The 26,589-nt window shown below is 54.3% G+C and overlaps 2 protein-coding genes across 3 annotated transcripts in view; both read left to right on the plus strand.

Annotated features, from left to right (window-relative positions):
- Positions 1 to 305: 305 nt before the first annotated feature.
- On the plus strand, positions 306 to 14,647 carry LOC123363149 (zinc finger protein 777-like). Of its 2 annotated transcripts, none has more exons than XM_045004020.1 (6): positions 306 to 807; positions 2,013 to 2,411; positions 3,558 to 3,684; positions 9,047 to 9,160; positions 9,409 to 9,519; positions 12,240 to 14,647. In XM_045004020.1, the coding sequence occupies exons 2-6, from the start codon at positions 2,028 to 2,030 to the stop codon at positions 13,148 to 13,150; spliced, it is 1,647 nt and encodes a 548-aa protein (XP_044859955.1). In that variant the 5' UTR covers positions 306 to 807; positions 2,013 to 2,027; the 3' UTR covers positions 13,151 to 14,647. The 2 variants fall into 2 exon arrangements, with proteins under 2 accessions (XP_044859955.1, XP_044859954.1); XM_045004019.1 differs by lacking the exon at positions 306 to 807 and adding an exon at positions 1,094 to 1,232.
- Positions 14,648 to 16,057: 1,410 nt separating this feature from the next.
- LOC123363304 (zinc finger protein 777-like) overlaps positions 16,058 to 26,589 on the plus strand; it is a 41,412-nt gene continuing 30,880 nt past the window's right edge. Inside the window, exons 1-5 of the mRNA XM_045004165.1 lie at positions 16,058 to 16,236; positions 18,250 to 18,648; positions 20,198 to 20,324; positions 21,011 to 21,118; positions 23,385 to 24,267. Of these exons, the coding sequence (XP_044860100.1) occupies positions 16,177 to 16,236; positions 18,250 to 18,648; positions 20,198 to 20,324; positions 21,011 to 21,118; positions 23,385 to 24,267 (1,577 nt within the window). The 5' untranslated portion in view covers positions 16,058 to 16,176. The remainder of the gene's footprint in view (positions 16,237 to 18,249; positions 18,649 to 20,197; positions 20,325 to 21,010; positions 21,119 to 23,384; positions 24,268 to 26,589) is intronic.

The following is a 26,589-nucleotide window of genomic DNA, read 5'->3' on the forward strand; positions in this document are numbered from 1 at the left end:
CCCAGGCTGCTCCCCCAGTACCCCCCGCCCCAGGGACCCCCCACCCGGTGCCCTGATACCCCGCTGCTCCAGGGACCCCCCAGGCTGCTCCCCCAGTACCCCCCACCCCAGGGACCCCCCACCCGGTGCCCTGATACCCCTTTGCCTGCTGCTCTAGGGAACCCCCAGGCGGCTCCCCCATCGACCCCCGTACCACTTCCTCCCAGCTCCCCCACTGGTCCCCCAGGGGTACTTTCCCTGTGCCCCTGCCAGGCAGTTCCCCCCTGGCAGCTGCCCGAGAGACACCCCTGGGGTACCCCTCACTCCTCCCAGGGAGCTGCCCTTTCACCCGAACCGCTCCAGATACCCCTAACTTCAGTAATGCAGCCCCCCCGGCCCCGTCTACCCACCTGCCCCTCATTTCCAGCTGCCCCCGACACCCCCAAACTTCAACTCCCCAAGGTACCCCCTGGCGCCCTGCCAGCCATCAGCTGCCCCAGTTGCTCCCCTCTCACTATTAAGACTCTCTGGAGCCCCAACCCTGCCAAACTCCCACCCACCAGCTGCTTCAAACTCTTCCCCCCTCAGCAATGGCGTGGAAGGCTGCCTGGGCTCCCCCACCCCAGCCCTGGCTTTCTCTCCTCTGAGAAATCTCACACACCAAGCTAGGCAAATTTGGCCACGATGCGTGTCCAAAAGCCAGTCCCCTGCCCCCGGCGTGAAAGGAGAATCCCCGTTTGCAGTACCGAGTCAATGACACACAGCGGAGCGGAGAGATGCCATCCCCGGGCGGACACCAGCCCGCGTGTTAGATACTAACGCTGCAGGGTGAGGAGCTGGGCAATGCAAATGCCATGGACGGGGGCCCCCTGCCGATGCCACCGGGCCCCCCGCCTGCCGGGCTGCAGCCGGGCTGTGCGCTGGGCCAGCACCCACGCAGGGGACGCGACTCCCGGTTTCTGTTTGAGCAGGAGCGGTGGGCTTGGGGGCGGGGCTTTGCAAACCCCACGTGCCGTGCGCCCCTCCCCCCGGCAGGGGGCGCTGCTGGCGCGGGGCCCCCCGCCCGGCCGGCCGGCGAGCCGGGCTCCCAGCATGCATTGCGCCGCAGCATGGCCGCGGTGCCCAGCCCCTATTGAGGAGGTGCTGGGACGCTGCCAGCCCAGAGCCGTCGCGCCGCTCGGCCCCGCTCCCAGGCAGGCTCCGGCTAGACCATCCCCCCCCCCAGGGCCATGGCTGAGTGGGCGCCCGAGCAGGTAGGGGGCCGCGGGGGCAGGGACTGCCCGGGGGGGGGGCGGCAGCATCCTCCCGCTGGGCCCGGGAGCCGGGGCGCCCTGGGGTTCCCTGCCCAGGCCCGAGGGGCCGGGGCCGGTGTTCCTCGGCTCGTCACACTGGGGGCAGCGCCCTGGTTCCGGGAGCGGGGAATGGAGCTTTGCGGCTTCATCCGCTACAAGAGCCCCCCCGCCGCCCGTGTGTTTCTATGGCAGCAAATGCTCTGAATAGGGCTGCTCCCGCCGCCTCTGGAGCCCGGGGAGACTCGCCCTGGCAGAGAAACCTCACGGGCAGAGGGCTCCAAAGGGCTCCGCCAGCGTCAAGAGCCAAATGTTCTTCCCAGTCCCCGATTAGAGAAGGGGAAATTGGGTGGTTGGGGTTTTCCCCCCGGTTATTTGCTTTGTGCGTTTGACAGCCCTTTGTGTCCACTCAGTTTCTGTGTCCCCTCTTGTTGGGGGTGAGGAGGCTTTCACACAGCACCAGGGGGGAGAGGAAAATATCAAAAATACAACGGTGAAAACAAACATTGGTGGGGTTTCAGGGCCAGAGAGAGGAACTGAAATTACTTTTAACGCATGTTTGATTGGATTTCAAGTTTAACGTTCTCATTGCTGCATCTTTGATGTGACCCGATAGTAGTAAAGACCTGGACCCAGGAGACTCCCAGCGGGCCATGGCACGTGGCTCGTTTGTTGTTTCTCTCTGTGACTGACTCTGCTACTTGGGAGTGTGACCCCCTTTCCAATGTCTGTCATTGCAAACAGGCTCTTCAATGGGACATGGAGTCCCAGGACCTGTCACTTGAACAGCCTCTTGCTGTCCCCGAACCAGCTTCTATGGAAGAAGCCGATCTTCAGGCGGCAGAGATTTCCCTTACGGTTGTGGCGGAAATCCAAGCTGTGGACAGGAAGGTTGAGGTTCAGGCAGCACAACTGATGAATCTGGAGGGAAGAATGAGGATGGCGGAAACGAAACTAGTCGGTTGTGAGAAGACAGCAGTGGAGTTCGGGAACCAGCTGGAGAGTAAGTGGACTGCACTGGGAACTCTGATCCAGGAGTACGGGCAACTGCAGAGGAGGCTGGAGAACATGGAGAACCTGCTGAAGAACAGGAACTTCTGGATCCTGAGACTCCCCCCTGGTGCTAATGGAGAAGTCCCTAAGGTAACGATAGCCCAGCTAGTGCTGAGGGGATGTAAAGCCAGACCCTGTACCAGACACTGAAGGGGCGTTTTGTACACTCAGAATGTTCTGCACAAGTAGATTTGTTTTAAGGGAGTCGTACTGTGGGTTTTCCCATCCCCATTCTTGCTGCTCACCTGCTCTGCAGCTTCCCTTTGTCCCATCGTTTCGAAGATATATGGATTCTGCTTCTAACATTGCTTCCTTTGGAAATGTGACCTCTTAGCTCGGGGGGAGGCTTTCAGTAATCATGTGACTAACCATTTGAGAAAGGGAAGAGGCTAACGAACCATTAACCAGCCACGGAGAGAAAACCAGCAGTGTTTCTTTTCCTCTTCTGTGCCCATCGGGCTCATGTATTTGGTTGTATGGAGAATTCTAATGTAAATGTAACAGTGTGAGTGGCAATGGCATAGCTGTATTTAATGGGGGATTTAAATGCAGGGTGTGACATCTCCAGAGAAGCCAACTCAGCTAATTGGAACAGGACTTTGCAACTAAAGTATCTTTTTTTGGATACTGATTGTGCAAAGTGCCCAAGGCAGCTCAGCCTGCATAGTGTCTGGTGTATGCATGGCGTTTGACAACACATAGGTAAGACACACTGCTGCTCTGAGTGAGTTGCAGTCTGGGGTGCTGATCCTGCAGTCAGATCCATGTGGGCTGACCCTTTGCTCCTGCACAGTCTCATGCAGTTTGGGGGGCTCTGCATGCGTCCCATGTCTGCTCATGTCCCTCCCTTTGCAGGATCAGAGGTCAATTGCAGTAGACCCAACAAAAGGATGAAGCAGGCAGCAGGCTGTCCTAAGGGTCTGCGATGGAAATCATACAGAAGGCTTCGGCTGTAGGAAGAGGCGAGGACTCATGAGGTGAAATCCTGGCCCCAGTGAAGTCAATGGGAGTTTTGTCACAGACTTCAGTGGGGAATGGATTTCAGCTGGTACAGCTGGCGGGAGCCAGGCCCAATCTTGGGGAGCAGCAGGTGGGAATGAGGAGGAACAATAAAATCCAGAAGAGGATATGGCGACCGAGGGAGCAGACAGGGCAGAATAGGGTGTTGGAGGAAACAAGGGCTGGCATGTAGACAGGGAGCAGAAGGTGCTGAGTGTATCATCCTTGTCATTGCAGGTCCCGGTGACTTTCAACAACAACTCGTTTAATTTCTCTGAGCAGGAGTGGAAGAGCTTGGACGAATGGCAGAAGGAGCTTTACAGGCACATCATGAAGGGCAACTACGAGGCTGTGATCTCGCTGGGTAAAGACTGGTTGGGTGTTTGTTCCTCTCTTCGAAGCTCTGTGGTCTCCGACGTGCCAGATTTCCCCAGGGTCTGAGCTGTACGAGCTCCATTGCGCCCTGCTGGATCAGGGGTCTGGATGGCACGGGGGTCTGATAATGGGATATGGAGACTTTGACACAATAGTGGGGTGTTCAGTTAATTATCCAGGCTGCACTGTCAGTCCCTATTGGTAGTCAGTGGATGGGTGTGTCCATCACAAAAGAACCCCCACAATTAGCACACCTTGCTCAGGGCTCGTCTACACTACAAAATTAGGTCCTCAGCCACCACAATAATGAAATCAGCTGTTGGTGTCCACACTCCCCTCCTTCTGCCGGCGGTGCGTGTCCTCACCACGAACGCTTGCACTGACTGAAGTGGTCCATTGTGGGGCACTGACAGCCGTGCAGGGCTGAGAGCTAGAGCTCCCCACCACAGGCCTGACGGCCCCAGCCATGAGCCAGGCGCTGGGCTCGGTTTCACAGCAGGGAGCCTACCAGCAGCTGCTGCTGTGTCCCGTTTCCTCTCTGGCTCAGGCTGTCAGCCCAGGCAGGGCTCCCAGCTAGAGTCCCCCCAGCTCGGGGCTGACAGCTGGAGCCCAGACAAAACATGACGAATGTCAGTTTCACCGCTGGTAGGCTCCCTGCTGTGAAATGGAGCCCAGAGCTGGGCGCACAGCTCCGGCTGTCCGCCCCGGGGGTGGGGTGGGGCTCCCGCTTGGAGCCCCCTGCCAGAGCTGACAGCCAGGAACCCCACTGCCGTCTCCCAGGGAGGGATTGAGTGGGAGAGTCCAAGCCCAGCCACCTCCCAGCCAGGGATTTGGAGGGGGCTGCAGCCGGGTTCAGGTTTTTCCTCCCCTCTCCCCAGCCAGTCCCTCACCGGGGCCGTCAGCCCCCGTGGCCAGGCTCCGGGCTGTCAGGCAGCAGGCGATGTCAGTAACACAGACTGCGTCACCCTAACTGCCGCGCGGCTCCGTGTTTTGTCTGCTTCCCAGGGCAGCGTTGGATTTGGAGGAGCTGGTTCCCTCAGCTCTGCTTCCCATTTGGAGGCATTGCAGCGGCTGCTGTCGCTCCAGGCTTCGGGGACGGAGCGAGGCTGGGAACAGCCAGGTCTGTCTCCTGCTTCGCTCCCTTCCCAAGTGTCCTGTTGGGTGCTCAGCCGGCGCCGGGTGCGGAGTGCAGCTTGCTCCCAGCTTCTGTGGGCAGGCAAGGTGGCAGGGAGGATTGGAAAGCGCTGGCCCTTGGGCAAGAGGTGCCCCGTATACATGAAGGGGATGGAGCTAGCAGGGCAGCGAACCAGCATGGAGATCCTGCCATAGTCCCCAGAGCCCGCACCAGCAGCCATGCCTCTGATTGCAGCTGTGCTGCCACCTCCTGCTCTACTTCCTCGCAGGTTGTGGATGGAGGGAACTGGCACAGCACAGATGCTGCCAACACCAGAGAGTGAGCCCAGCTTTGCCCCGTTGTCATCTCTCTAAAACCTCCCCTCCTCCCCCACCTGGATCCTTACTTGTATCCCAGGCTGACACTTCCAAAGTAAACCCAGGCCTGACTTGCCCATGTGGATCCCAGGCCACAGAGCGCAGTAGAACTTCTGGGAGGCCCATCCTTGAGCCCCAGGCCAGTACCTTCCTTGAGAGACTCAGAAGAGAGAGAGAACCCCAGCCTCTGCAGACAGGGAGGTCACGGGCGGTATTTTCAGAGCAATCTGAGCCCAGTTGCACGCCTCCCTATGGGGACCTGTTCCCAAAGGGGAAGATGAATAAATAAAATGAGCGCTGTTTTCCACACTCACCTTCCTGGCGTGCGGCAGGGCAGAGCAATGCAGAAAAAACCAGGTCATGGAAATACACTGATTCCTCTAGGTGTGTGTGCACACGCTCCCCTACAAAGGGAGAGGGAGGCCAGCAGCCTAAAGCAGAGGAAAGAATCAAATAGCAAAAAAACAAAACAGGATCGACTCTTCCTGGCAGGAGTGAATGGAGTATTGGGGAGTTTTGCTGACGGGGTCTGCAGCTGCCTCAGACAAGCTAAAGCTGTGTATAGCCTCATGCACCTTGGGAAGGTGTAATGGAGGACAGGGATTTCCTGCCTCTTCTGAAAGGCTGAGAAAGCATTGGGCTGTCATCCCCAATGGCTGCTGTGGGGCACCATGCCCTGACATCCTGGCTATTGTTCCCAGCTTGTGTTGCCTGTCCAGTGCTTTGCCACCTCCCCGCTGCTCCACAGCAGATGGTTATGGAGTGAGGAGAGGGACAACAGCCCGGCTGTGGAAGAATCAGGAGGGAAGAACGTGCCTCTTGGCCCATCTTTTGTTAGTTTCTTCCTGACCTCAGTCTCCATTCTCTAAGGCCAGAAGTTTCCTTATTGTGCACATAAGAACATAAGAAAGGCCGTACCGGGTCAGACCAAAGGTCCATCTAGCCCAGTATCTGTCTACCGACAGTGGCCAATGCCAGGTGCCCCTGAGGGAGTGAACCTAACAGGCAATGATCAAGTGATCTCTCTCCTGCCATCCATCTCCATCCTCTGACGAACAGAGGCTAGGGACACCATTCTTACCCATCCTGGCTAATAGCCATTTATGGACTTAGCCACCATGAATTTATCCAGTCCCCTTTTAAACATTGTTATAGTCCTAGCCTTCACAACCTCCTCAGGTAAGGAGTTCCACAAGTTGACTGTGCGCTGCGTGAAGAAGAACTTCCTTTTATTTGTTTTAAACCTGCTGCCTATTAATTTCATTTGGTGACCCCTAGTTCTTGTATTATGGGAATAAGTAAATAACTTTTCCTTATCCACTTTCTCAACATCACTCATGATTTTATATACCTCTATCATGTCCCCCCTTAGTCTTCTCTTTTCCAAACTGAAGAGTCCTAGCCTCTTTAATCTTTCCTCATATGGGACCCTCTCTAAACCCCTAATCATTTTAGTTGCTCTTTTCTGAACCTTTTCTAGTGCTAGAATATCTTTTTTGAGGTGAGGAGACCACATCTATACACAGTATTCGAGATGTGGGCGTACCATGGATTTATATAATGGCAATAATATATTCTCAGTCTTATTCTCTATACCCTTTTTAATAATTCCTAACATCCTGTTTGCTTTTTTGACCGCCTCTGCACACTGCGTGGACATCTTCAGAGAACTATCCATGATAACTCCAAGATCTTTTTCCTGACTCGTTGTAGCTAAATTAGCCCCCATCATGTTGTATGTATAGTTGGGGTTATTTTTTCCAATGTGCATTACTTTACATTTATCCACATTAAATTTCATTTGCCATTTTGTTGCCCAATCACTTAGTTTTGTGAGATCTTTTTGAAGTTCTTCACAATCTGCTTTGGTCTTAACCATCTTGAGTAGTTTAGTATCATCTGCAAACTTTGCCACCTCACTGTTTACCCCTTTCTCCAGATCATTTATGAATAAATTGAATAGGATTGGTCCGAGGACTGACCCTTGGGGAATACCACTAGTTACCCCTCTCCATTCTGAGAATTTACCATTAATTCCTGCACAAGTCAGTTTCACCTAGTATCACTACAAGGACAAGTGTGGTTATTTCCCCTGGTAGGCGGGCATTCAGCATTTCTCACCTGGGGAAGTTTTTACCTGGAAGAATGGACTTCCCACTCTCCAGGCTCTTCCCAGGCAGCCAAGGCCAGGCCGGGGTCATTTCAGCCCCTGCTTTGGGCATGAAAACGGTCAGGTGACATCAGCCAACCAAAATAAACAAATATGAACTGTCATCTGATGCTCAAAGTGCCCCCATGCTTCCACAAGCAATGCTAACGTGGGTGAACAGTAGTGCCAGTATGGTCCCTTTCAGTCTATACCGGGGTAGGCGACCTGTGGCACGCGTGCTGCCTTCGGCAAGCGAGCTGATTTTCAGTGGCACTCACACTGCCTGGGTCCTGGCCACCGGTCCGGGGGGCTCTGCATTTTAAATGAAGCTTCTTAAACATTTTAAAAACCTTATTTACTTTACATACAACAATGGTTTAGTTATATATTATAGACTTAGAGAAAGAGACCTTCTAAAAACGTTAAAATGTATGACTGGCACATGAAACCTTAAATTAGAGTGAATAACTGAAGACTCAGCACAGCACTTCTGAAAGGTTGCCAACCCCTGGTCTATACATTGCGTGGCCTAAGGACTCCCCCCCCGGGAGGATGGGTGGGAAATAGTGACATTCCCATTGTTCACATAGGTTTCCTGGGATGCAGAAACAGGGGAATCTGAGTTATTTACCTCTGGATTTGGCACTGGTGCAACGCTGCTGGAATCCTGTGTCCAGTTCTGGTGCCCACTGTTCAAGAGGGATGGTGATAAATTGGAGCGGGGTCAGAGAAGGGCCACGGGAACGATTAAAGGATTAGAAAACCTGCCTGAGAGTGGTAGACTCAAGGAGCTCAGTCTATTTAGCTTAAGAAAGAGAAGGATAAGGGGTGACTTGGTTACAGTCTACAAGTATCTACATGGGGGGAAATATTTAATAATGGACAAATTATTAAATATAGTTAATAATGAACCACTGGAACAGTTTACCAAGGGTCATGGTGGATTCTCTATCACAGGCAATTTTTAAATTGGGATTGGCTATTTTCTAAAAGCTCTGCTCTCGGGATTATTTAGGGGAAGTTCTCTGGCCTGTGTTCTACAGGGGCGTCAGACTGGATGATCAGTAGGGTCCTTTCTGGCCTTGAAAGGAAACTCCTAGGTTGAGCGATTCTTTGAGTAATAAGGTCCAAAGATCGCCCCCCTCCCCGTCCCCGAGACAAATGCATCCTGCAGAATAGAGACGGAAATTGACTTCCAGGGATTCGGGTTTGTTGTTAGGTGGAATTTACCATGCTCTGCAGTAGGAGAAATTGTTGTGCCTTTTCCTCAAGGTCTAGAACATAGGAAAATAGAATGGAATTAGCCTGGCTGTGGAAGTTACCTCAACTGGAGGGAACTGCATGCGCAGGGCTGACCAGGCGGCTTCTGCCCCCAAGCTGCAAGCAGGCTCTAGTGCCTGTTGCAATGAATCTGGTAAGCTTGTTCCTCGAAGAAAGGAAATGTTCAGCTAAGCACAGATAAAGCTTCCCGCTCTCCTCCCCATGCTGCAGGGTGCGTGCCTCGGGAGCACTCCTGGGAACACTCCTGGTGCCTGAGCCAGGCAGAGCGAGCCACGGGCAGTTGAGTGTGATTGCTCAGACTGTGGGTGTGAGAGCATCTTCTTTAGCCCCTGTTCCCGTCACCCCTCGCAGCAAAAGGGGGTAGCACTTGACCTGTGTATTTTGACCTGCACTCTGTGCGTATGAATAAAACTTGCATTTCCATATACAGACGCTGCCATTTCCAAACCCGACCTTCTGTCCCGGATTGAACGAGGGGAGGAGCCCAGTGTGGGAGATCAGAGTGACTCTGAGGAAAGACAAATCCCTGCAGATCACGGCCTGGGTGAGTAATAGATTAAAACTCCTCATAACCAGTGTGAGAGAGATGTTGAAACCTGGGGCGGTCTGCCCGTGTCTTTCCTGTGTAGCTCTGCTGATGAGTTTTGTCGATGTTTTCCTTATCGTCAGGCCTTTTTGCCTTTTCTAGCTAGCCCTGGTTCTAATCTGATGTTGATCTCTCTCCTGAAATCTTCTCTAAAGCGCGCAGTGGATGTTAGTAAAACAACACGGAATTCTCTCCCCCATGAACAGGATCTCCCGTTTCTACTCCCGGTGAGAGCTTGTGGACTAAATATGAGGAGCCGCCTGTCGCAAATCAGGGAGTCTCTGAAGAGGGAGGGATCCCTACAGTCCTTGGCACATGTGAGTTTTAGACACAGAGCGTCACAGAGCTCTCCGTAGTCAGAGGTGGACCAGAGATGGCGCTATGTCGATCTAGGCTCTGAGTCTGCACCCGGACAACGAAGGGAAGTGCGGAGGCTGAGAGTGGTTGATTGCAGTGAGGGAGGGGGCAGTAACAGAGAGGCCGTGGGCTCTGGGGCTTTGGATGGATCATAGCCTCCCTGGGAAGGACATGGGTGAGAGGGAGGGAAAGGGGAAGAGTTTCCCGTGGGTGAAGTCAGCAGGCGGAGTAGTAGACAGATACAAGGTCAGAGTGTTAGGGAAGAAAGAGTCTGCTGAGGGATCTGGAGAAACCTAGGAAACCAGCGAATGAGGGGGCAGGCCTGATACTAGAACCGCAAGAGTTGCTTGGTTTAAAGGCTGTCTGATCCCTGAAGCTTGGGGAGTGGAGATTTAGAAGAGTAGAGTTGCATTGCAGGGGAAAGGATAGGCGGTGAGGCTCCTAGCCTTGAAAGGAAAGCTATGGAGAGCCGTAACAGAGTTGGGGAGAGAGGACTTCAGCCTGTGGTAGTGGGTAGTCGGTGTAGCCAGGACTACAAGCAGGAACAATGATCGTCTTCTCTGATGGGTCGGGGGTGGAGAATCCAGCCTGGAGAGACACGGGCACATAAAATAGTATTTAAAAGTATCTAGAGGCCAGCTGAGCACTGCTCTGTGTCACACTTGGGTTCTGCTGATGGGATCCCATGGAAGTGAAGGAGGGTGGATGTCGCACCTTTGCTGGCGCTTCCTGCAAAGCCTGTTTAAAGGGACATTGGACACGTAATGGGACGCACAGACACCATGTTACAAGTACATTAAGGTTGCAAGTGAAGCACTCATGGGTTAGGAAGTGCTGGGGTTAAGGTGGCTTATGCAATGCTCAGTCGCTCGGTGGGGATGGCGCATGCGCAGTCCAGCACACACAAGCTAGGAGGGTCTGGAGCACACGTGGCACGGACAGATTTTAACTGATCAGTGAAGCTGTGAGAGTCTAATGAGCATGTGCAAATCTAGAATTTTCAGAGGGTTATAACTTGGCCAGATTTGGGTGGATTTTCACAGGAACATCAAAAAGCACATCCCTGGCTCAAAGGACCCACCTCTTGCTGCCAAATTTCCAGTCCCTGCCCCAAAGCACGGGAGTGCCAGAGCGTCTCAAAAAGAAAGGTTGCTAGGGTTTTAACACTGAAAAACAAAATATTTTCCCCTAGCCTTGTTCTCATAAATGGCTGAAGTGTTTTGGCTGAAAATTTACCCACACACAAAATTCAGCCTGAGGCAGATACGCAGCATGGAACATTTCAGCTTGAACCATTAACATTTGGCAAAGTTCTAAACAACTGAAAACAGGGTGTTATACTGGAAAGTGTTGGGCAACTTTAATAAGAAGTGATGCTGCCAGCCCAGCCCCACCTGTGACTAGTTTTAAAATCATAAGAACATAAGACTGGCCAGACTGGGTCAGAACAAAGGTCAATCGAGCCCAGTATCCTGTCTGCCGACAGTGGCCAATGGGTGCCCCAGAGGGAGTGAACAGACCGGTAATGATCAAGTGATCTCTCTCCTGCCATCCATCTCCACCCTCTGACAAACAGAGGCTAGGGACACCATTCCTTACCCATCCTGGCAAATAGCCACTAATGGACTTAACCTCCATGAATGTATCCAGTTCTCTTTTAAACGCTGTTATAGTCCTGGCCTTCACAACCTCCTCAGGTAAGGAGTTCCACAAGTTGACTGCGCTGTGTGAAGAAGAACTTCCTTTTATTTGTTTTAAACCTGCTGCCTATTAATTTCATTTGGTGACCCCTAGTTCTTGTATTATGGGAACAAGTAAATAACTTTTCCTTATCTACTTTCTCCACATCACTCATGATTTTATAGACCTCTATCATATCCCCCCCTTAGTCTCCTCTTTTCCAAGCTGAAAAGTCTTAGTCTCTGTAATCTTTCCTCATATGGGACCCATTCCAACCCCCTAATCATTTTAGTTGCCCTTTTCTGCCAATATATTTTTTTTTAGGTGAGGAGACCACAGCTGTATGCAGTATTCAAGATGTGGGCGTACCATAGATTTATATAAGGGCAATAAAATATTCTCCATCTTATTCTCTATCCCCTTTTTAATGATCCTGTTTGCTTTTTTGACTGCCGCTGCCCACTGCATGGATGTCTTCAGAGAACTGTCCACAATGATTAGTTGTAGCTAAATTAGCCCATCAAAGCTGAAATTCTGCAGAAATCGGGGATGTTTTCAGCTCTCACCTAACATCGCTGAGTCGGCAATAGTCCTGGCTCTGTGGTTCTTTCCAGTGTCTGATAACTGCCAAACATTGAAGTGGAACAGGACCCCCATTGTGCTAGGTGCTGTACTAACATAGAACAAAGATGGGGCCCTGCCCCAAAAATATTTTGTATCTTTTCCAGGGTAAATGCCATATTCTCCGAGATCTATTGTGCTTCATCTCCTGAGAAACCCTCCATCTCCATCTAGCTGGGCCTCGGCGCCATAGATTCAGGCTTCAGTTGTGAATCAGAAATGTTTTGGTCTGTCTGCATGCCAGTGAGGTCTGTAGGCCCCATTGTGCTAGGCACGTACACACACCTAACAGGACAGTCTGCCCCAGAGAGTTTACAGAATGAGGCTTTTGTTAGGCCACTGGATGATGTGAATGTCTCTGTTCTCTCTGTTCTGGCAGATGAGCAGCAGTGTGGTGAGGAAGGTCCTGCAAACCTAGATCTTCCTAGCCTGTTACCAGGAGACTGGGAAGAGCTTTTCTCCAGTCCTGAGGAGGTATTGACGAAGGAGAGCCAGTCCAGCTCAGCGGTGCTGCAGAGAAACCCTCCTGGCAGTGGGCTGAGGCGATCTGCTCGCCGTGGAAGAGATTTAATGAAAAACGTCTCTGAGGAAGCACACGCAGCAGAGGGGCCGTACATATGCTGCGAGTGTGGGGAAAGCTTCATAGACAAACAGCTTTTTGCCACACATCAGAGAATCCATGCATCAGGGGGAGCCTGCACTTCTCTGGAGCATGGAGAAAACATTAGACAGAAACCCAAACTCACAACTCCTCCAAGAACCCAGGCGCCCGTCCGTGCAAAACCCCCTAAGCGTCCTGAGCCAGAGAAAAGCTCCAATCTCAAATACGGCTTCGTAAAACCCCAGGCAAACCATATGGTGGAGAGACCCTATACGTGCACTCAGTGCAGGGAGAGCTTTAGTCTGGAGGTGAGTCTCATCTTACACCAGAAACTTCATACGGGGAAGGGCGATGGGCCCCTGACGTGTACGTACTGTGGCAAGGACTTCCGGGACCTCTCCAAAGCGATCCGCCATCAGCGGATCCACACCGGAGAGCGCCCGTATCAGTGCACAGAGTGCGGGAAGAGCTTCATCCGCAGGGATCATCTCCTGAAGCACTGGCGGGTCCACACGGGGGAGACGCCGTACCAGTGCCCCGTCTGTGGGAAGAACTTCCGCTACAAGGAGTCGCTGAACTGCCACCAGAAAATTCACACGCGGAACCCCCAGCCGCTGGAGGGCTCCCAGCAGCTGGAGACGGGAACCCAGACCACCCTCCTCAGTGTGAAAAAAGAAAATAAACAGTAGCTCCCCCCTGGGTGGGGACTGCGGGGCTGTTGCATTTAAAATGGCAGCATGTGAGGTGTAGCACAACGGCGTATGAACGGAAGCCATGGCCTGTCCTTGTGGCCACGTTACAAAGCTTTGCTTCCCTGACGTTTAAATGGAGTTCCTCTTAGTAACTGTTGGGGTGAAATCTACCCCATGGCGGGGGCCAGCATGAGGCCTATGCACCACGTAAACCCTGTGGGGGTTGCATGGGACTTAATAGGCCTTGTGGACTTCACCCCTAGCGAATAAATGAGCTATTCCCCAGGCTGCCAGCTGGGGTCAGCATTTAGCAGGTGTTTCCCCACCTACCCTGGCTATGGTGCATATTTATAGGAGTGATATGAATTTTCAAGGTCATTGTCCCCCCCGTTCCCCCCCCCCCCCCCGCTTTTGTTGCAATGCTGGAAGCATGGAGGGGGCACCATTCCCAGCCACCAGGCCAGTCAGTCTAGTAGAAGAGAAGAACTTGGCTGGGACGGTGATGGAGGGGTGGGGAAAGGGACAAAAAAAAAAAAGGAAAAGCCAAGCGGGAAGAAGTGGCTGCAGAAACGGTCCTGGCATGGGACGCTAGAGGGGACTGGAGAAGAGGCGACGGGGTGGGAGACAGATGGACGTGGATGAAGGCTGTTGGGTGGCAGAGTAACTCCAGAGGAGGGTGTGACTGCAGAGAGACTCTGTTCTCATTCCACCCCGAGGGGGTGAAATTACCTACCAAGCAGGCTCTAGACTCTATGTTGGACTTGGCCCAATGGAAAGGTGCCAGTGATTCATTCATATGAACTTCCACTGAAGGTGATTTTACTGGTCACAAGGGTAAGTGACCCAAGTGAGAGCAACTTATGCTAACCCTGGAAGGGGTTGTTTTAGTTAATGATATATCAGAACTAGGATATTATTCTAAGATACAATAAAACATGTGGCACTATATTTCACAGTTGATCTAAGCTATTTAAATGTATGAAATAACTGACCCAAGTTTTTCAGACTTTTGTAAATATTGGTTGAATTATATAAGAAATAAGTGTTGTTAAGGAGTGACTGTAACTAGATGTCTCTTTCTCTGTGTAATGTCAGCTGCTGGTTTGTGGTTGTGTTTTTGTAATACCTTTTTTGCAAAATCTGTCAATACAGTGTTTCCATTCTGAAGCCCTTGTCCGGCGAATCAGTGGCTGGAGCTCTGTCCTACCTCCCTGCCAGTCTCCTCCTCTCCCCGCTGTATAGTTTGTTCTCCCTTTCCCCGCTCCCACGCCTGACCCACGCTTGGCTGTACCTGTTAAGAGTTGCAAGTTTTTGTGGCACTTTCCTAGCAACCGAATTAGTTTGTCAATTGCATGGTCTGAACTAGCTCCCGCTTGTAGTCACTGAGAACAATATTGTCAAGGCCAAGCATTGAAAAATCATGTCATGCCCCCCCCATCATGAGATTGGTTTCAGCATCCTGAGGTGTTAAAAGTAATAAATGATGGAGATGTGTGTGTGTTTTCAAAGCTCTTCATGACCATTAGAACCTTCCTTTTATGCGGAAGTGAAAGTGGTGATTGGCAGGTCAGCCCAGGGCTCAGAAATGGGGTGTTAAGAAAAACACCAGGGCCTGTGAGATGACAGCAACAAGACGTGTCCACTGCTGCTAGTCAGTGTCCCCTGAAAGTGAAGCAGAGACAATCCTGGGTCATCTAGAGTTGCAGGCCAGTAAGAAAGGGACCCCCCCAGCCCCGTGGTTCCCATGGCAATGGTGCTGTGGGGGTTCTGGGCTATCCCCCTGCACGCAGCACTGCAGATATTAAGGGGAGGCTCTGGGGCCAGTGCTGTGTTGGGGGGGGGGGAGGTCCAGCTGCTCCTGGCTCAGGGGATGTTGGTACCTCTGAGACCCTTGAGTGGGAGCTCGAGCGTCGCTGGGTGTCAGACGGGAGCAGGGGACCGGCATCCAAGCGAACCTGCCGGCCCGGGGGAGCGAACTCCGGGAGGGGGCGGCTGGGGGCCCCACCCCCGTGGGGGATACTCAGCCCCCCGCGCCCGGCCTTGCACGGTGGGGAGCTGACGGCGGGAGCGGCCTTGCAGCCGGCCCGGCCCGACCTCCGGGCGGCTGAACCGGGTTCGCTCATCAGACCGGCCCGAGCGACCAGCGCGTGGGGCCGGGACAGATCCGGACCCGCAGCGCCGCCGCCAAGGCCCCGGAGAGCGGGACGCCCGGCTCTGCGATCCCCCCGCCGCCAGGGGCCGCTGCCGCCCCGCCGCTCCCGGCCCCGCAGCCAGGCCGCGGCTCCCTCCCCCCTCCCGGCTGCGCTCGCTCTGCTCCGCCCGGCAGCGGGGCCGGCCCGTGGCGAGGCGGCGCCGGGACCCTGCCCAGCCCGGAGCGGGAGCGGAGCTCGGGTTCGGGTTCGGATCCCGCCGCCGCCGGCAGCAGCAGCAGCAGCGCTCCCCGGGCCGCGGCGAGGGGCGAGCTCCGGGCCGGGACAAAGGGCCATGGCCGAGCGGGCCGCTGCCCAGGTAAGGGCCGGGCCGGGCCGGGGCTTCGCTGCTCCCCGCCGCGGGGGGCCCCGCACCCGGTTCCTGCCCCCGGGGCCGCACGCGCTGGGGCGGGGCCCGGGCCGGGGCTTGGCCCTGCGGGGGCGGGGAGCAGCGGGCGGCCAATGACACCGGGCCCGGGGGCAGGTTACAGCGGGGCAGCGGCTCCGCCTGCCGGCCCCGGAGCTTCGCTCTTTGTCAGGGCGGGGACCCGCGGCGCCCCCCGGGGGCAGGAAGGGGAGAGCCCCGGGGGTGCCAGCGGCACCGCTTCCTGCCCCGGCCCCGGGGGCGGGGCTCGGGGCCAGAGCGGGGGTTCCCCGCCCCTTCCCTCCGGCCCCAACACGTGTGGGGGGCGCACTGGGTGCGGCCCAACGAGGCGTCGGGTAACGCCGGGTCCAGACGCGCCGCGGCAGCTAAGGGCGGCTCTGCTCCCCCAGCGCTTTTCTAGCGGCGGCCTGGCCGGAGAGTCGCCTTTGCGCCTCCCAGCACCTTCTCCGATGGTATGGGACCCGCTGAGGAATCCGGATCGGGTTCCCCGCTCCGCCCTGGAGCTACAGGTTAGCTCTGAACAGAGCCCGCCCAGTGCTGGGTCTGCTGGGCCCTGAGAACGGGGAAATGCTCCAGCTCCTACTTTGCTGGGTCTCTAGGGTGCTTACAGATACTCAGCTGCTCTTTCAAGTGGGTGCGGAGGGGGCACTTTAGACACTGGGGTCTGGAACTTTTCCATGGTGTAGCCCACATCTGAATAGAATCATAGAATTCAAGATCAGAAGGGACCATTATGATCATCTAGTCTGACCTCCTGCAAGATGCAGGCCACATAAGCCGATCCACCCACTCCTGAACTAAGCAGCGCTGCCGCGGGTGTTTTTTCACACCCTGCTGCAGCGCTGCAAATTTGTAAGTGTAGCCAAGCCCTAATTCTCTCCCTTGACTCTGCTGTTGAATGCTCCAAATCGTGATTTAGAGACTTCAAGTAGCAGATAATCCACCAGCAAGCGACCCCTGCCCCATGCTTCGGAGGAAGGCGAAAAACCTCCAGGGCCACTGCCAATCTACCCTGGAGGAAAATTCCTTCCCGACCCCAAATATGGCGATCAGCTGAACCCCAAGCATGCGGGCAAGACTCTCCAGCCAGACCCTCTGGAAAGGGCTAACAATATCCCAACATTGACCCTTTGTACTAATTACCAGTGTGGCACGTTATTGACCTATTGACTAAACCCATTATCCTATCATACCATCCCCTCCATAAACTTATCCAGCTTAATCTTAAAGTCATGGAGGTCCTTCGCCCCCACTGTTTCCCTCTGTAGGCTGTTCCAGAATTGCACTCCTCTGATGGTTAGAAACCTTCGTCTAATTTCAAGCCTAAATTTCCTAACTGACAATTTATATCCGTTTGTCCTCGTGTCCACATTAGCACTGAGCTGAAATAATTCCTCTCCTTCCCTGGTATTTATCCCTCTGATATATTTAAAGAGTGCAATCATATCTCCTCTTGTCCTTCTTTTGGTTAAGGAAAACAAACCAAGCTCCTCAAGTCTCCTTTCATACGACAGGCCTTCCATTCCTCGGATCATTCTAGTGGCCCTTCTTTGTACCCGTTCCAGTTTGAATTCATCCTTCTTAAATATGGGAGACCAAAACTGCATACAATACTCCAAATGAGGTCTTACCAACGCCTTATATAACGGGACTAGCACCTCCTTATCTCTACTAGAAATACCTCGCCTAATGCATCCCAAGACCGCATTAGCTTTTTTAACGGCCACATCACATTGCCTACTCATAGTCATCCTACGATCAACCAGGAAAATAAGGTGTGTGTCCTGCGGAGACCCCCCCCCCTCCCACTGGCTGCCACCCAGCCCATCTGCTGCTGGTTTGCACAACTTCCCTGCGGCAACAACAGCAATTCCTAGCACACAGAAATGATCTTAGGAAAGCGTTTCACTGTTTGTAATTGTTCTGCTGGTGGCAGCGGTCCCTGCGGGTGGCTCCTGGTTCCTTTCCAGCAACTACTACTAAAGGCAGCTGGGCTTGCCTCCGCCTGGTTCCCTGCGCTTTCTGCAGGTCATCAGGCTCTTCCTTCCAATGAAGCGCCTATGAAGGGAGAAAGTGGAGCTCACGCTACGTGACCTGTCGGCTTCCACAGATTAGCCGTGGTCCATGGGCCGTGGGTTGAGAACCGGCTGACTTAGCATCTTTGTGCCAGTTTTTTTCTTTCCACCCTGGGCAACATTGATCTGAAAATCACAGACACAAACACGGAGTCCTAGGGCCTGTTTGCTACAGAAATCAGGGTTCAAAGCAGAAATGTGCCTGGTAGTTGATCTTTCAACCTTAGCTTCTGGAATCTCGTTACTTTGATTTCTCCACCTGACCTTTGCATAACATCATGCTAATGCTCTAGGAGGTTTTGTGTGTGCATTCAGTAAGAATAAAAATTGGGTCTGACAAAGCATCAAGCAGCCTGTAGCATGGGAGCGTTGTTTCTCTTTGGAGCTGATGTTGGCAAATGGGACTGTGCCCCCAACTCCATTGTCCATGTCTTTCCGTACACACAGGCTCCAGAATGGGACATGGGGTCCCGGCACTCGCCTCTTTCACAGCCCCACGCTGTCCCCCGCCGGACTTCTGCGAGAGAAACCCCGCTGCACGCTGCGGAGATCTCCCGGACTCTAGTGGCTGCCATTCAAGCCGTGGAGAGAAAAGTTGATGCTCACGCCATCCGGTTGCTGAATCTGGAAGGGAGAACAGGGACGGCTGAGAAGAAATTGATAGGTTGTGAGAAAACCGTGGTGGAGTTTGGGAACCAGCTGGAGAGTAAGTGGGCCGTGCTGGAAACTCTGATCCAGGAGTACGGGGTACTGCTGAGGAGGCTGGAGAACATGGAGAACCTGCTGAAGAACAGGAACTTCTGGATCCTGAGGCTCCCCCCAGGCACTAAGGGGGAAGTCCCCAAGGTAACTATCCCAGCTACTTAGATCATACTGATTAAAGATGGAGGGAATTATGAAGTCATTGAGTCAATTTCTCCTCCACACATGCAAGGGCCGGCTGTAACACCCCACCCAGCCCCACGCAGGATGTACAGGTATTAATTGATCGATTGTTTTTTGGCTAAAAAGCAGCATCTGCTTCTTGTTACCTTGTGATTCCATCCATCACCCACCTCTCCTCCTCCCACTGTGTTCTGCACACACCAGTCACAGCTCCTCCCTGGCGGGGCAGTGAGCTGGCTGGAGCAGGGAATCACTTCTGTGGGATGTTTGTGTTGTGCCTCTATAGACTCCACTCCCGACTGGGACCACGAGGGGCCATCCCGATACAAAGAACTAGGATAGAATCAACGGCTAGAAACGACTTGAAAGTGGCTTCAGGTCATCCTTCGCCCCTGGGTCCCCCGGCCAATTTGTGAGGGTTTGAAAATCGCTCTTTCATGTTAAGCCGTGGGAGACCCATGCAAACAACAGGGAAACCAGCCGGCTTTGCAAGGGAGACGGCGGAAATGCGACTCACGCAAAGGTGCTGTCGTGCACATAGCAAACAGGCTGAAAAAAGAGAGAGGAATATTCCCCCCCCCCCATCTCTTTTGGTTCTGGGCTCCGTAAGAGTTACATATTAACAAGGATGTGGGGGGCGTGTTAAGTTGAGGGCACCTCTTTAAAAATAGCGAGTGATCTTCAACCGGATCAGAGCATGCACTGGACTGGGAATCCGGAGAGTGGGGGTCTGTTCTTAGCTCTGCCGCCAACCTGGTCTGTGACCTTGAGCAAATCCCTTCCCTTCTTGGAGCCTTTTTTTGTGAGCTCTGCGGAGAGGGGGCCTCACATCCTGTGTGTGTGTGTACAACACACAGCACAGTGGGGCCCTGAGCGCAGCTGGGCCTGCCAGTGATAGAAGCAATGGAAGGTGATCTATAAAGCTGACATAAACCAGCCTATGTGGGCACTGCAAATCCCTGGTCAGAGCTGATTAACCCCATTCTGCTCCTTCTACCCACCGGCCAATGAACGGGGATGGATAAAGCGTGACAGGGCTGTACGGCTGCGTGTTCTTCACTGGAGCGCGCCTGTCACTTACCATGCCACAAGGATCCTACTGCCGGGGCTGCTTCCTAGGGTGATTCCACCTCTTCGTGTAGGGCCAAGTGGGAGGAGGAGCTTTGACAGATCCGGCAGGGGACCGGGAATTCTGGAGAGGAAACAGGCCCAGATTGTCACGCCCTCACTCACATCGAGTAGCACCTGAGTGCACGCCCTGTTCACCAGCATCTACCCCTGGGTGACAGAAGGGGATGAAACGTGAGGATGTTTATTTCCTCCTCCCTGTGCGAGTTGATCTGAGCAGTTTGCCCAGTAGCGTGCTTAGAAGAAGGAGAAAAAAAGTGTTTCTGTGGCATGTGTGTTAAATATTCTCCCCTGGTCTCGTGTGTAGCGTCACGGGCCAGCGCCTGCTGCCGCCATTACGATTTGACAGCTGCTTCTGAGCGTGCAATGCTTGTGGTTGCAGGTCCCAGTGACGTTTGATGACGTCTCCGTCTGTTTCTCCGAGCCGGAGTGGGAGAACTTAGACGGAGGGCAGAAGGAGCTGTACAAGAACACGATGAAGGGGAATTACGAGACCCTGATCTCGCTGGGTAAGGAGCCTCTCGTAAAACCTGTGACCTTTGAAGTACCAGCCTTGCTCTGGGGGAGGGATACGTTCAGGTCTCTGCCTTCCGGTGGCTGTTGAGGGACTGTAAGACTCAAGTGAATTTAACGTCCTCTGTCCAGCAGGTTTCCCGTGCTACAGGGCTGGCGGGTCAGGCAGCTGTTACCAGCTATTGAATTAAATGCTGGTGTCAGTCCAGGAGGGTTCCCGCCCCCCAGGCTGCAGCCATCACAACTGACATGGTGCTTGGGAGAGAACGGGCCCCATCCAGAGCGCACACATGTGGGGCAGGGGCCTGGCCCAGCTGCTGATCCCGAGGGGCCTGCGCATGCCCGGGGTGCTCCCCTCTCTCTGTTCCTTCCCTGCAGCTGGGCTCGGGGAGCCGCGTGCCATTCCCTCCCTGCGTGGAGGTGAGTCCTGGCGGCTGTCCCATCAGCCGGCCCTTTCTGCTTCGTGCCCGGCTGGGCCCACATGGAGCAAGCAGGGCTCCACTCCCTGCAGTTCCTCACTGACCCATTGGGGTGGGGAGAGCAGCTTTGCTGGTGGCGTGTTTGCCTCCATCTCTCTTCCCCATCCCATCGCCTACAGCGACCAGAGGGGGCTGGTTTGGAATCCGGTCCCGCTCCGTGTGCCGGGTAGCCGGTGAGTGTCGATCTCTCTCTCCACGAACAGACTACGCCGTCTCCAAACCCGACATCCAGATAGAGCAGGGGGAGGAGCCGTGTGTCAGGGATCGGGAGGACTCCGAGAGGAGAGAGAGCCCACCGGAGCCCTGCTCGGGTGAGTTCTAGACAGCCTCACAACATGCTTTCTGGCCAGAGGTAGGAGAGAGAGAAGGCGCTGCTGGGCTGAGCTCACACACACGCGCTGTCTGCTAGGCACTGAGGCCGGCGCACGCTCACAATGGAGGGAGATCTCCCGTCCCGAGGGGCGCTGGTACAAACTGCCCACTCACGCGCTCGCCACCTGCCCTCCGGAAGAGTGACGTGGTGGTTGAGATGCTGCTGGCGCCAAAAGGCGGCCTGCACCGATGGCACTGAACCGGGGCAGTGGGAGACTTGCCTGGAGCTCTGTGCAGACAAGGCCTGAGATAGACTCACAGACTTTAAGGTCAGAAGGGACCATTATGATCATCTAGTCTGACCTCCTGCACAGCGCAGGCCACAGAATCTCACCCACCCACTCCTGGAACAAACCCCTAACCTGTGTCTGAGTTATTGAAGTCCTCAAATTGGGGTTTGAAGACCTCAAGCTGCAGAGAATCCTCCAGCAAGTGACCCGTGCCCCATGCTGCAGAGGAAGGCGAAAAACCTCCAGGGCCTCTGCCAATCTGCCCTGGAGGAAAATTCCTTCCCGACCCCAAATATGGCGTCAGTTAAACCCTGAGCATGTGGGCAAGACTCACCCGCCAGCACCCAGGAAAGAATTCTCTGCAGTAACTCAGATCCCACCCCATCTAACATCCCATCCCAGACCACTGGGCATATTTACCTGCTGATAATCAAAGATCAATTGCCAAATTAATTGCCAAAGTTAGGCTATCCCATCATACCACCCCCTCCATAAACTTATCAAGCTTAGTCTTGAAGCCAGATATGTCTTTTGCCCCCACTACTCCCCTTGGAAGGCTGTTCCAGAACTTCACTCCTCTAATGGTTAGAAACCTTCGTCTAATTTCAAGTCTAAACTTCCTAGTGTCCAGTTTATACCCATTTGTTCTTGTGTCCACATTGGTACTAAGCTTAAATAATTCCTCTCCCTCCCTGATATTTATCCCTCTGATATATTTATAAAGAGCAATCATATCCCCCCTCAGCCTTCTTTTGGTTAGGATAAACAAGCCAAGCTCTTTGAGTCTCCTTTCATAAGACAGGTTTTCCATTCCTCGGATCATCCTAGTAGCCCGTCTCTGAACCTGTTCCAGTTTGAATTCATCCTTCTTAAACATGGGAGACCAGAACTGCACACAGTATTCCAGATGAGGTCTCACCAGTGCCTTGTATAACGGTACTAACATCTCCTTATCTTTGCTGGAAATACCTCGCCTGGTGCATCCTAAAACCGCATTAGCTTTTTTAACGGCCATATCACATTGGTAGCTCATAGTCATCCTGTGATCAACCAATACTCCGAGGTCCTTCTCCTCCTCTGTTACTTCCAACTGATGTGTCCCCAATTTATAACTAAAATTCTTATTATTAATCCCTAAATGCATGACCTTGCACTTTTCACTATTGAATTTCATCCTGTTACTATTACTCCAGTTTACAAGGTCATCCAGATCTTCCTGTATGATATCCGGGTCCTTCTTGTGTTAGCAATACCTCCCAGCTTTGTGTCATCCACAAACTTTATTAGCACATTCCCACTTTTTGTGCCAAGGTCAGTAATAAAAAGATTAAATAAGATTGGTCCCAAAACTGATCCCTGACGAACTCCACTAGTAACCTCCCTCCAGCCTGACAATTCACCTTTTAGTATGACCTGTTGTAGTCTCCCCTTTAACTAGTTCCTTATCCACCTTTCAATTTTCATATTGATCCCCATCTTTTCCAGTTTAACTAATATTTCCCCATGTGGAACCATGTCAAATGCCTTACTGAAATAGAGGTAAGTTAGATCCACTGCTTTCCTTTGTCTAGAAAATCTGTTACCTTCTCAGAGAAGGAGATCAGGTTGGTTTGGCACGATCTACCTTTTGTGAAACCATGTTGTATTTTGTCCCAATTATCATTTACCTCAATGTCCTTAACTACTTTCTCCTTCAAAATTTTTCCCAAGACCTTGCATACTACAGATGTCAAACTAACAGGCCTATAGTTACTCGGATCACTTTTTTCCCCTTTCTTAAAAGATCAGTAAAACACTATAACTGCCCCCTCTTTACCAGGGGTATTGTGAGGGGCTTGTTCCAGCTCCCTGGCCCTGGTCAGTCCCCGCCCGGCCATGGGCCTGCACTGGGAATCCAGGATGCCGTAGCTTCAGGAGCGTGCTTGCATCCCCCGCCTATGCACTGAATACAGCCTGGATTCTCTTTGTATTGCAGCAGATAGCGGGGTGGTGGTCAAAGTGGAGGAGGAGAGCCCTGAGGAGGAGCCGGAGAACTTGGAGCTACAAAGGACGTTGCCGGAAATGGAGGTTTTCCAGTGTCCGGAGCAGGGAACAACTCATGAGGAGAGTCTGTGCAGCCCCGAGAGGGAGCCCGCGGCCCTGCCTGGAAACGGCCTGGAGGAGCCGTCCCAGTGCGGGACAGACCCCCAGGAGCTCGAGCCGTTGCTTGTTCAGCTGCAGAGCCCCACGGCAGCCAGGCTGTTCGTATGCGCCGAGTGTGGGAAGAGCTTCCGCAGCCGGCAGCATCTCACCCTGCATCAGAGGGACCACGCGGGAGCAGGAGCCTGCCTGCCGCAGCCCGGGGAGAGCTTCGCCCTGAAACCCGGCCCCAGACCCCAGCCCGGGGCCCAGGCGGGAGGCAAACCCTACAAGTGCTCCGAGTGTGAGCGCAGCTTCTGCCACCGGTCCAGCCTGCGGAAGCATCACCTGGCGCACACCGGGGAGCGGCCCTACACCTGCGCCGAGTGCCGGAAGAGCTTCAAGCAGAGGGTGAGCCTGGTGCTGCACCAACGGATCCACTCGGACAGGAGCGAAGGCTCCTTCATCTGCACACAGTGCGGCAAGTACTTCAGCCACCACTCCAACCTGACGCGGCACCTGCGCATCCACACGGGGGAGCGGCCCTACAAGTGCACCGAGTGCGAGAAGAGCTTCACGCGCAACCAGTACCTGGTGGAACACCAGCGCATGCACGCGGGCGAGCGCCCCTATCACTGCGCCGAGTGCGGCAAGAGCTTCCGCTACAAGCGCTCGCTCTACTACCACCAGAACATCCACCCTGGGAAGGGCTTCCCTGGGCCGGGGCCAGAGCACGTGGGGTAACAGCAGGGCCAGGATCTGTGCTCCGGGGGTGCTCACAGGGTGCTGCTTCCCTCCGAAAGCAACGCCCGGAGCTCCAGCCGGCTGGCACCGCAGCACGCACTGCAGCGACTGTATCGCTGGGAGATTTTTACAGGAACTAAGCTATATTTTGAGTGCAGCCTTTTGTTAAGAGAAGTCGGCGTGTCAGATTGGTTTTCAAACGGAGGAGGTGGAGGGTCCCTGTACTGGACTCGGGGCCGGCAGAGCCTAGCTGGGAGGGAAGGGTGAGGAGATGGGGGGCTCTCGAAGGGGACATGGGGCCCTCCTAGACCCACCTCCACTGAGTTGCTCATGTGGGGCTGGGCTCTGCTCTCTCTGCAGTGTCCCAGCCCCTGTGTCCCGCTGTGTCTGAGTGGCAAAGGGCCCGGCAGCCCGGGAAGGGGACGTCCACGGCTCGGGCCCTGGGTCTCCTGCAGCCCCGGCCTGGGTTAGGGGACGCCCGCACTAGGCAGCTGGTTTTAGCGGGTGTTCCCTGGGGATCCGCCGGCTCATGAATATTCAGCTATTTGGCTCCCTCAGCTTGCTGCCCTGGTGGAGCCTGGGAATGTGTGCGGGATCCGTGTGTTCTCATCGTGGGGGCCATGGACGACCCAGCCATGATCCTCCAGGACCTTGCTCAGGATTCCTTCCTTCCCTGGGCTCTCCAGTTTGGTCCTGTGGTGATCCTCCTCGCAGTTAATTTCCCCACCTGCCTGGTGTTTGGCTGGGACGTCCGGTGACGCTTCCCTGGGCACCTTGTTACCACCTGCCCTTAGCATGGGGAAGCTTGGTCTGTGCCTGCCAGGGATCAGCTTCCCAACTCCCGCAGGCAACACAAGCCCTCCCCGCTAGGCCTGGCAGGACCCACCTCCTCTCTGCTGGTTACCGATAGGCCCCCTCGAGCCTGGAGCATCTCCCTGGAGCGTCCAGCCCCTGGCCTGCCGGACACTCGCAGGAGTCACAGATTTCCTGCTTCCCAGGAAACAGCCCCTCAGTTCTCCGCTCCGCTCCCACCCAGCGCTTAGGGTGGTACGTGGTGAAATCGAGGATAAGGTTATTTAACGAAGCCCAGAGCGTCAAGCGATAGCAGGTGGGTCCAGCTACAATACAATGACAAGCAGGGTTGTAGGACCTGGCCTTGCCATTCCCGAGAGCCCCCACGGCTGGGAGAATATTGCTCCCCCCCCACTAGCTGCTTGCCTCCGAGGTGAGGGGTTCCGTGTGTTTCTTCGCCCCCCAGCTTCTGTCAGTCCCGTCCTTTGTCTTTATTCATGAACAGGACGTCAGCTGCTGGTTGTGTCAGCGGCTGCAGTCTGCACGAGAGGACGTTCACGGTCTCCTCTTCTGCCTGTGGCTCCGTGTGCAGCCGGGCCCGTGGTGTGAGCTGTCCCGTCCCACGCGGCTCTGGAGGGAGAGCGGGGTCTGCTACCTCCTGCCTGAAAAGAGCATTTCCAAGGTGTGTCGCCTCCTGGTGACCTGCCTTGTTCCCTCCCTGGGAAATCCAGAGCCAGCTTTCCTTAACTAGTCTCCGTACATACGTCGTGCAGTGATTCTGGTGACCGGTAGGTTACTGGCTCTGAGTAGAGACCTTCGGTGCACTCTGAGGTGTACATCCGACCTAGGGGATCCCTGCAAACCCTGGGCCCTCTGCCACCAAGGAGTCTGTGGGTCACAAGCCCCTGTACGTTGTAACCTCCCTCCACCCCCTGTAAGGCCATTTCAGCGAGATGGGGCAGAGCACGTCGCCTGTTGCAGCTCCGGGGCACGGATCCCACCCCATGTGCTTCAGCATCACTGAGCCGGGCATGGCTCCCACGCTGCCTGAAGCACACAAGAGCAGAGCTCCCCTGGGGGACATGGCCTGAGAAGGACCAAGGTGGGTGGGATGAAGCAGAGAGAGTATAGTCAACACCATCTAGAACTTGAGAAAATAGAATGGAATTATCTTGGCTGTGGGAGTTACCTCAGCTGGAGGGAACTTCATGGCACAGGGTGTTCCCCTGCCGTCGGTGACTGGAAACAAGGGCAGAAAGCCAGGAGGGAGGAACTTGGTGGGTTGGAAGATCCATGGGATGAAGTTCTCACCACAGCCTGTGAGGAAGGGCAGGGCTATTACCCCACTCTACAGATGGGGAAACTGAGGCACAGGCTAAGTGACTCACCCAAGGTCACTCAGGAAGTCAGTGGCTTAGCAGGGAACTGAACTGAGGTCACTGAAATCCAAGGCTGGTGCCCTAGCCACTGGGCAATTCTGCTTCTCGTTGCCATTTGGAGACGGGGAGCGGAGTAGGACAGGTTGG

The sequence above is a fragment of the Mauremys mutica genome, chromosome 2 (genome assembly GCF_020497125.1).
Source record: "Mauremys mutica isolate MM-2020 ecotype Southern chromosome 2, ASM2049712v1, whole genome shotgun sequence".
Lineage (NCBI taxonomy): Eukaryota > Metazoa > Chordata > Testudines > Geoemydidae > Mauremys > Mauremys mutica.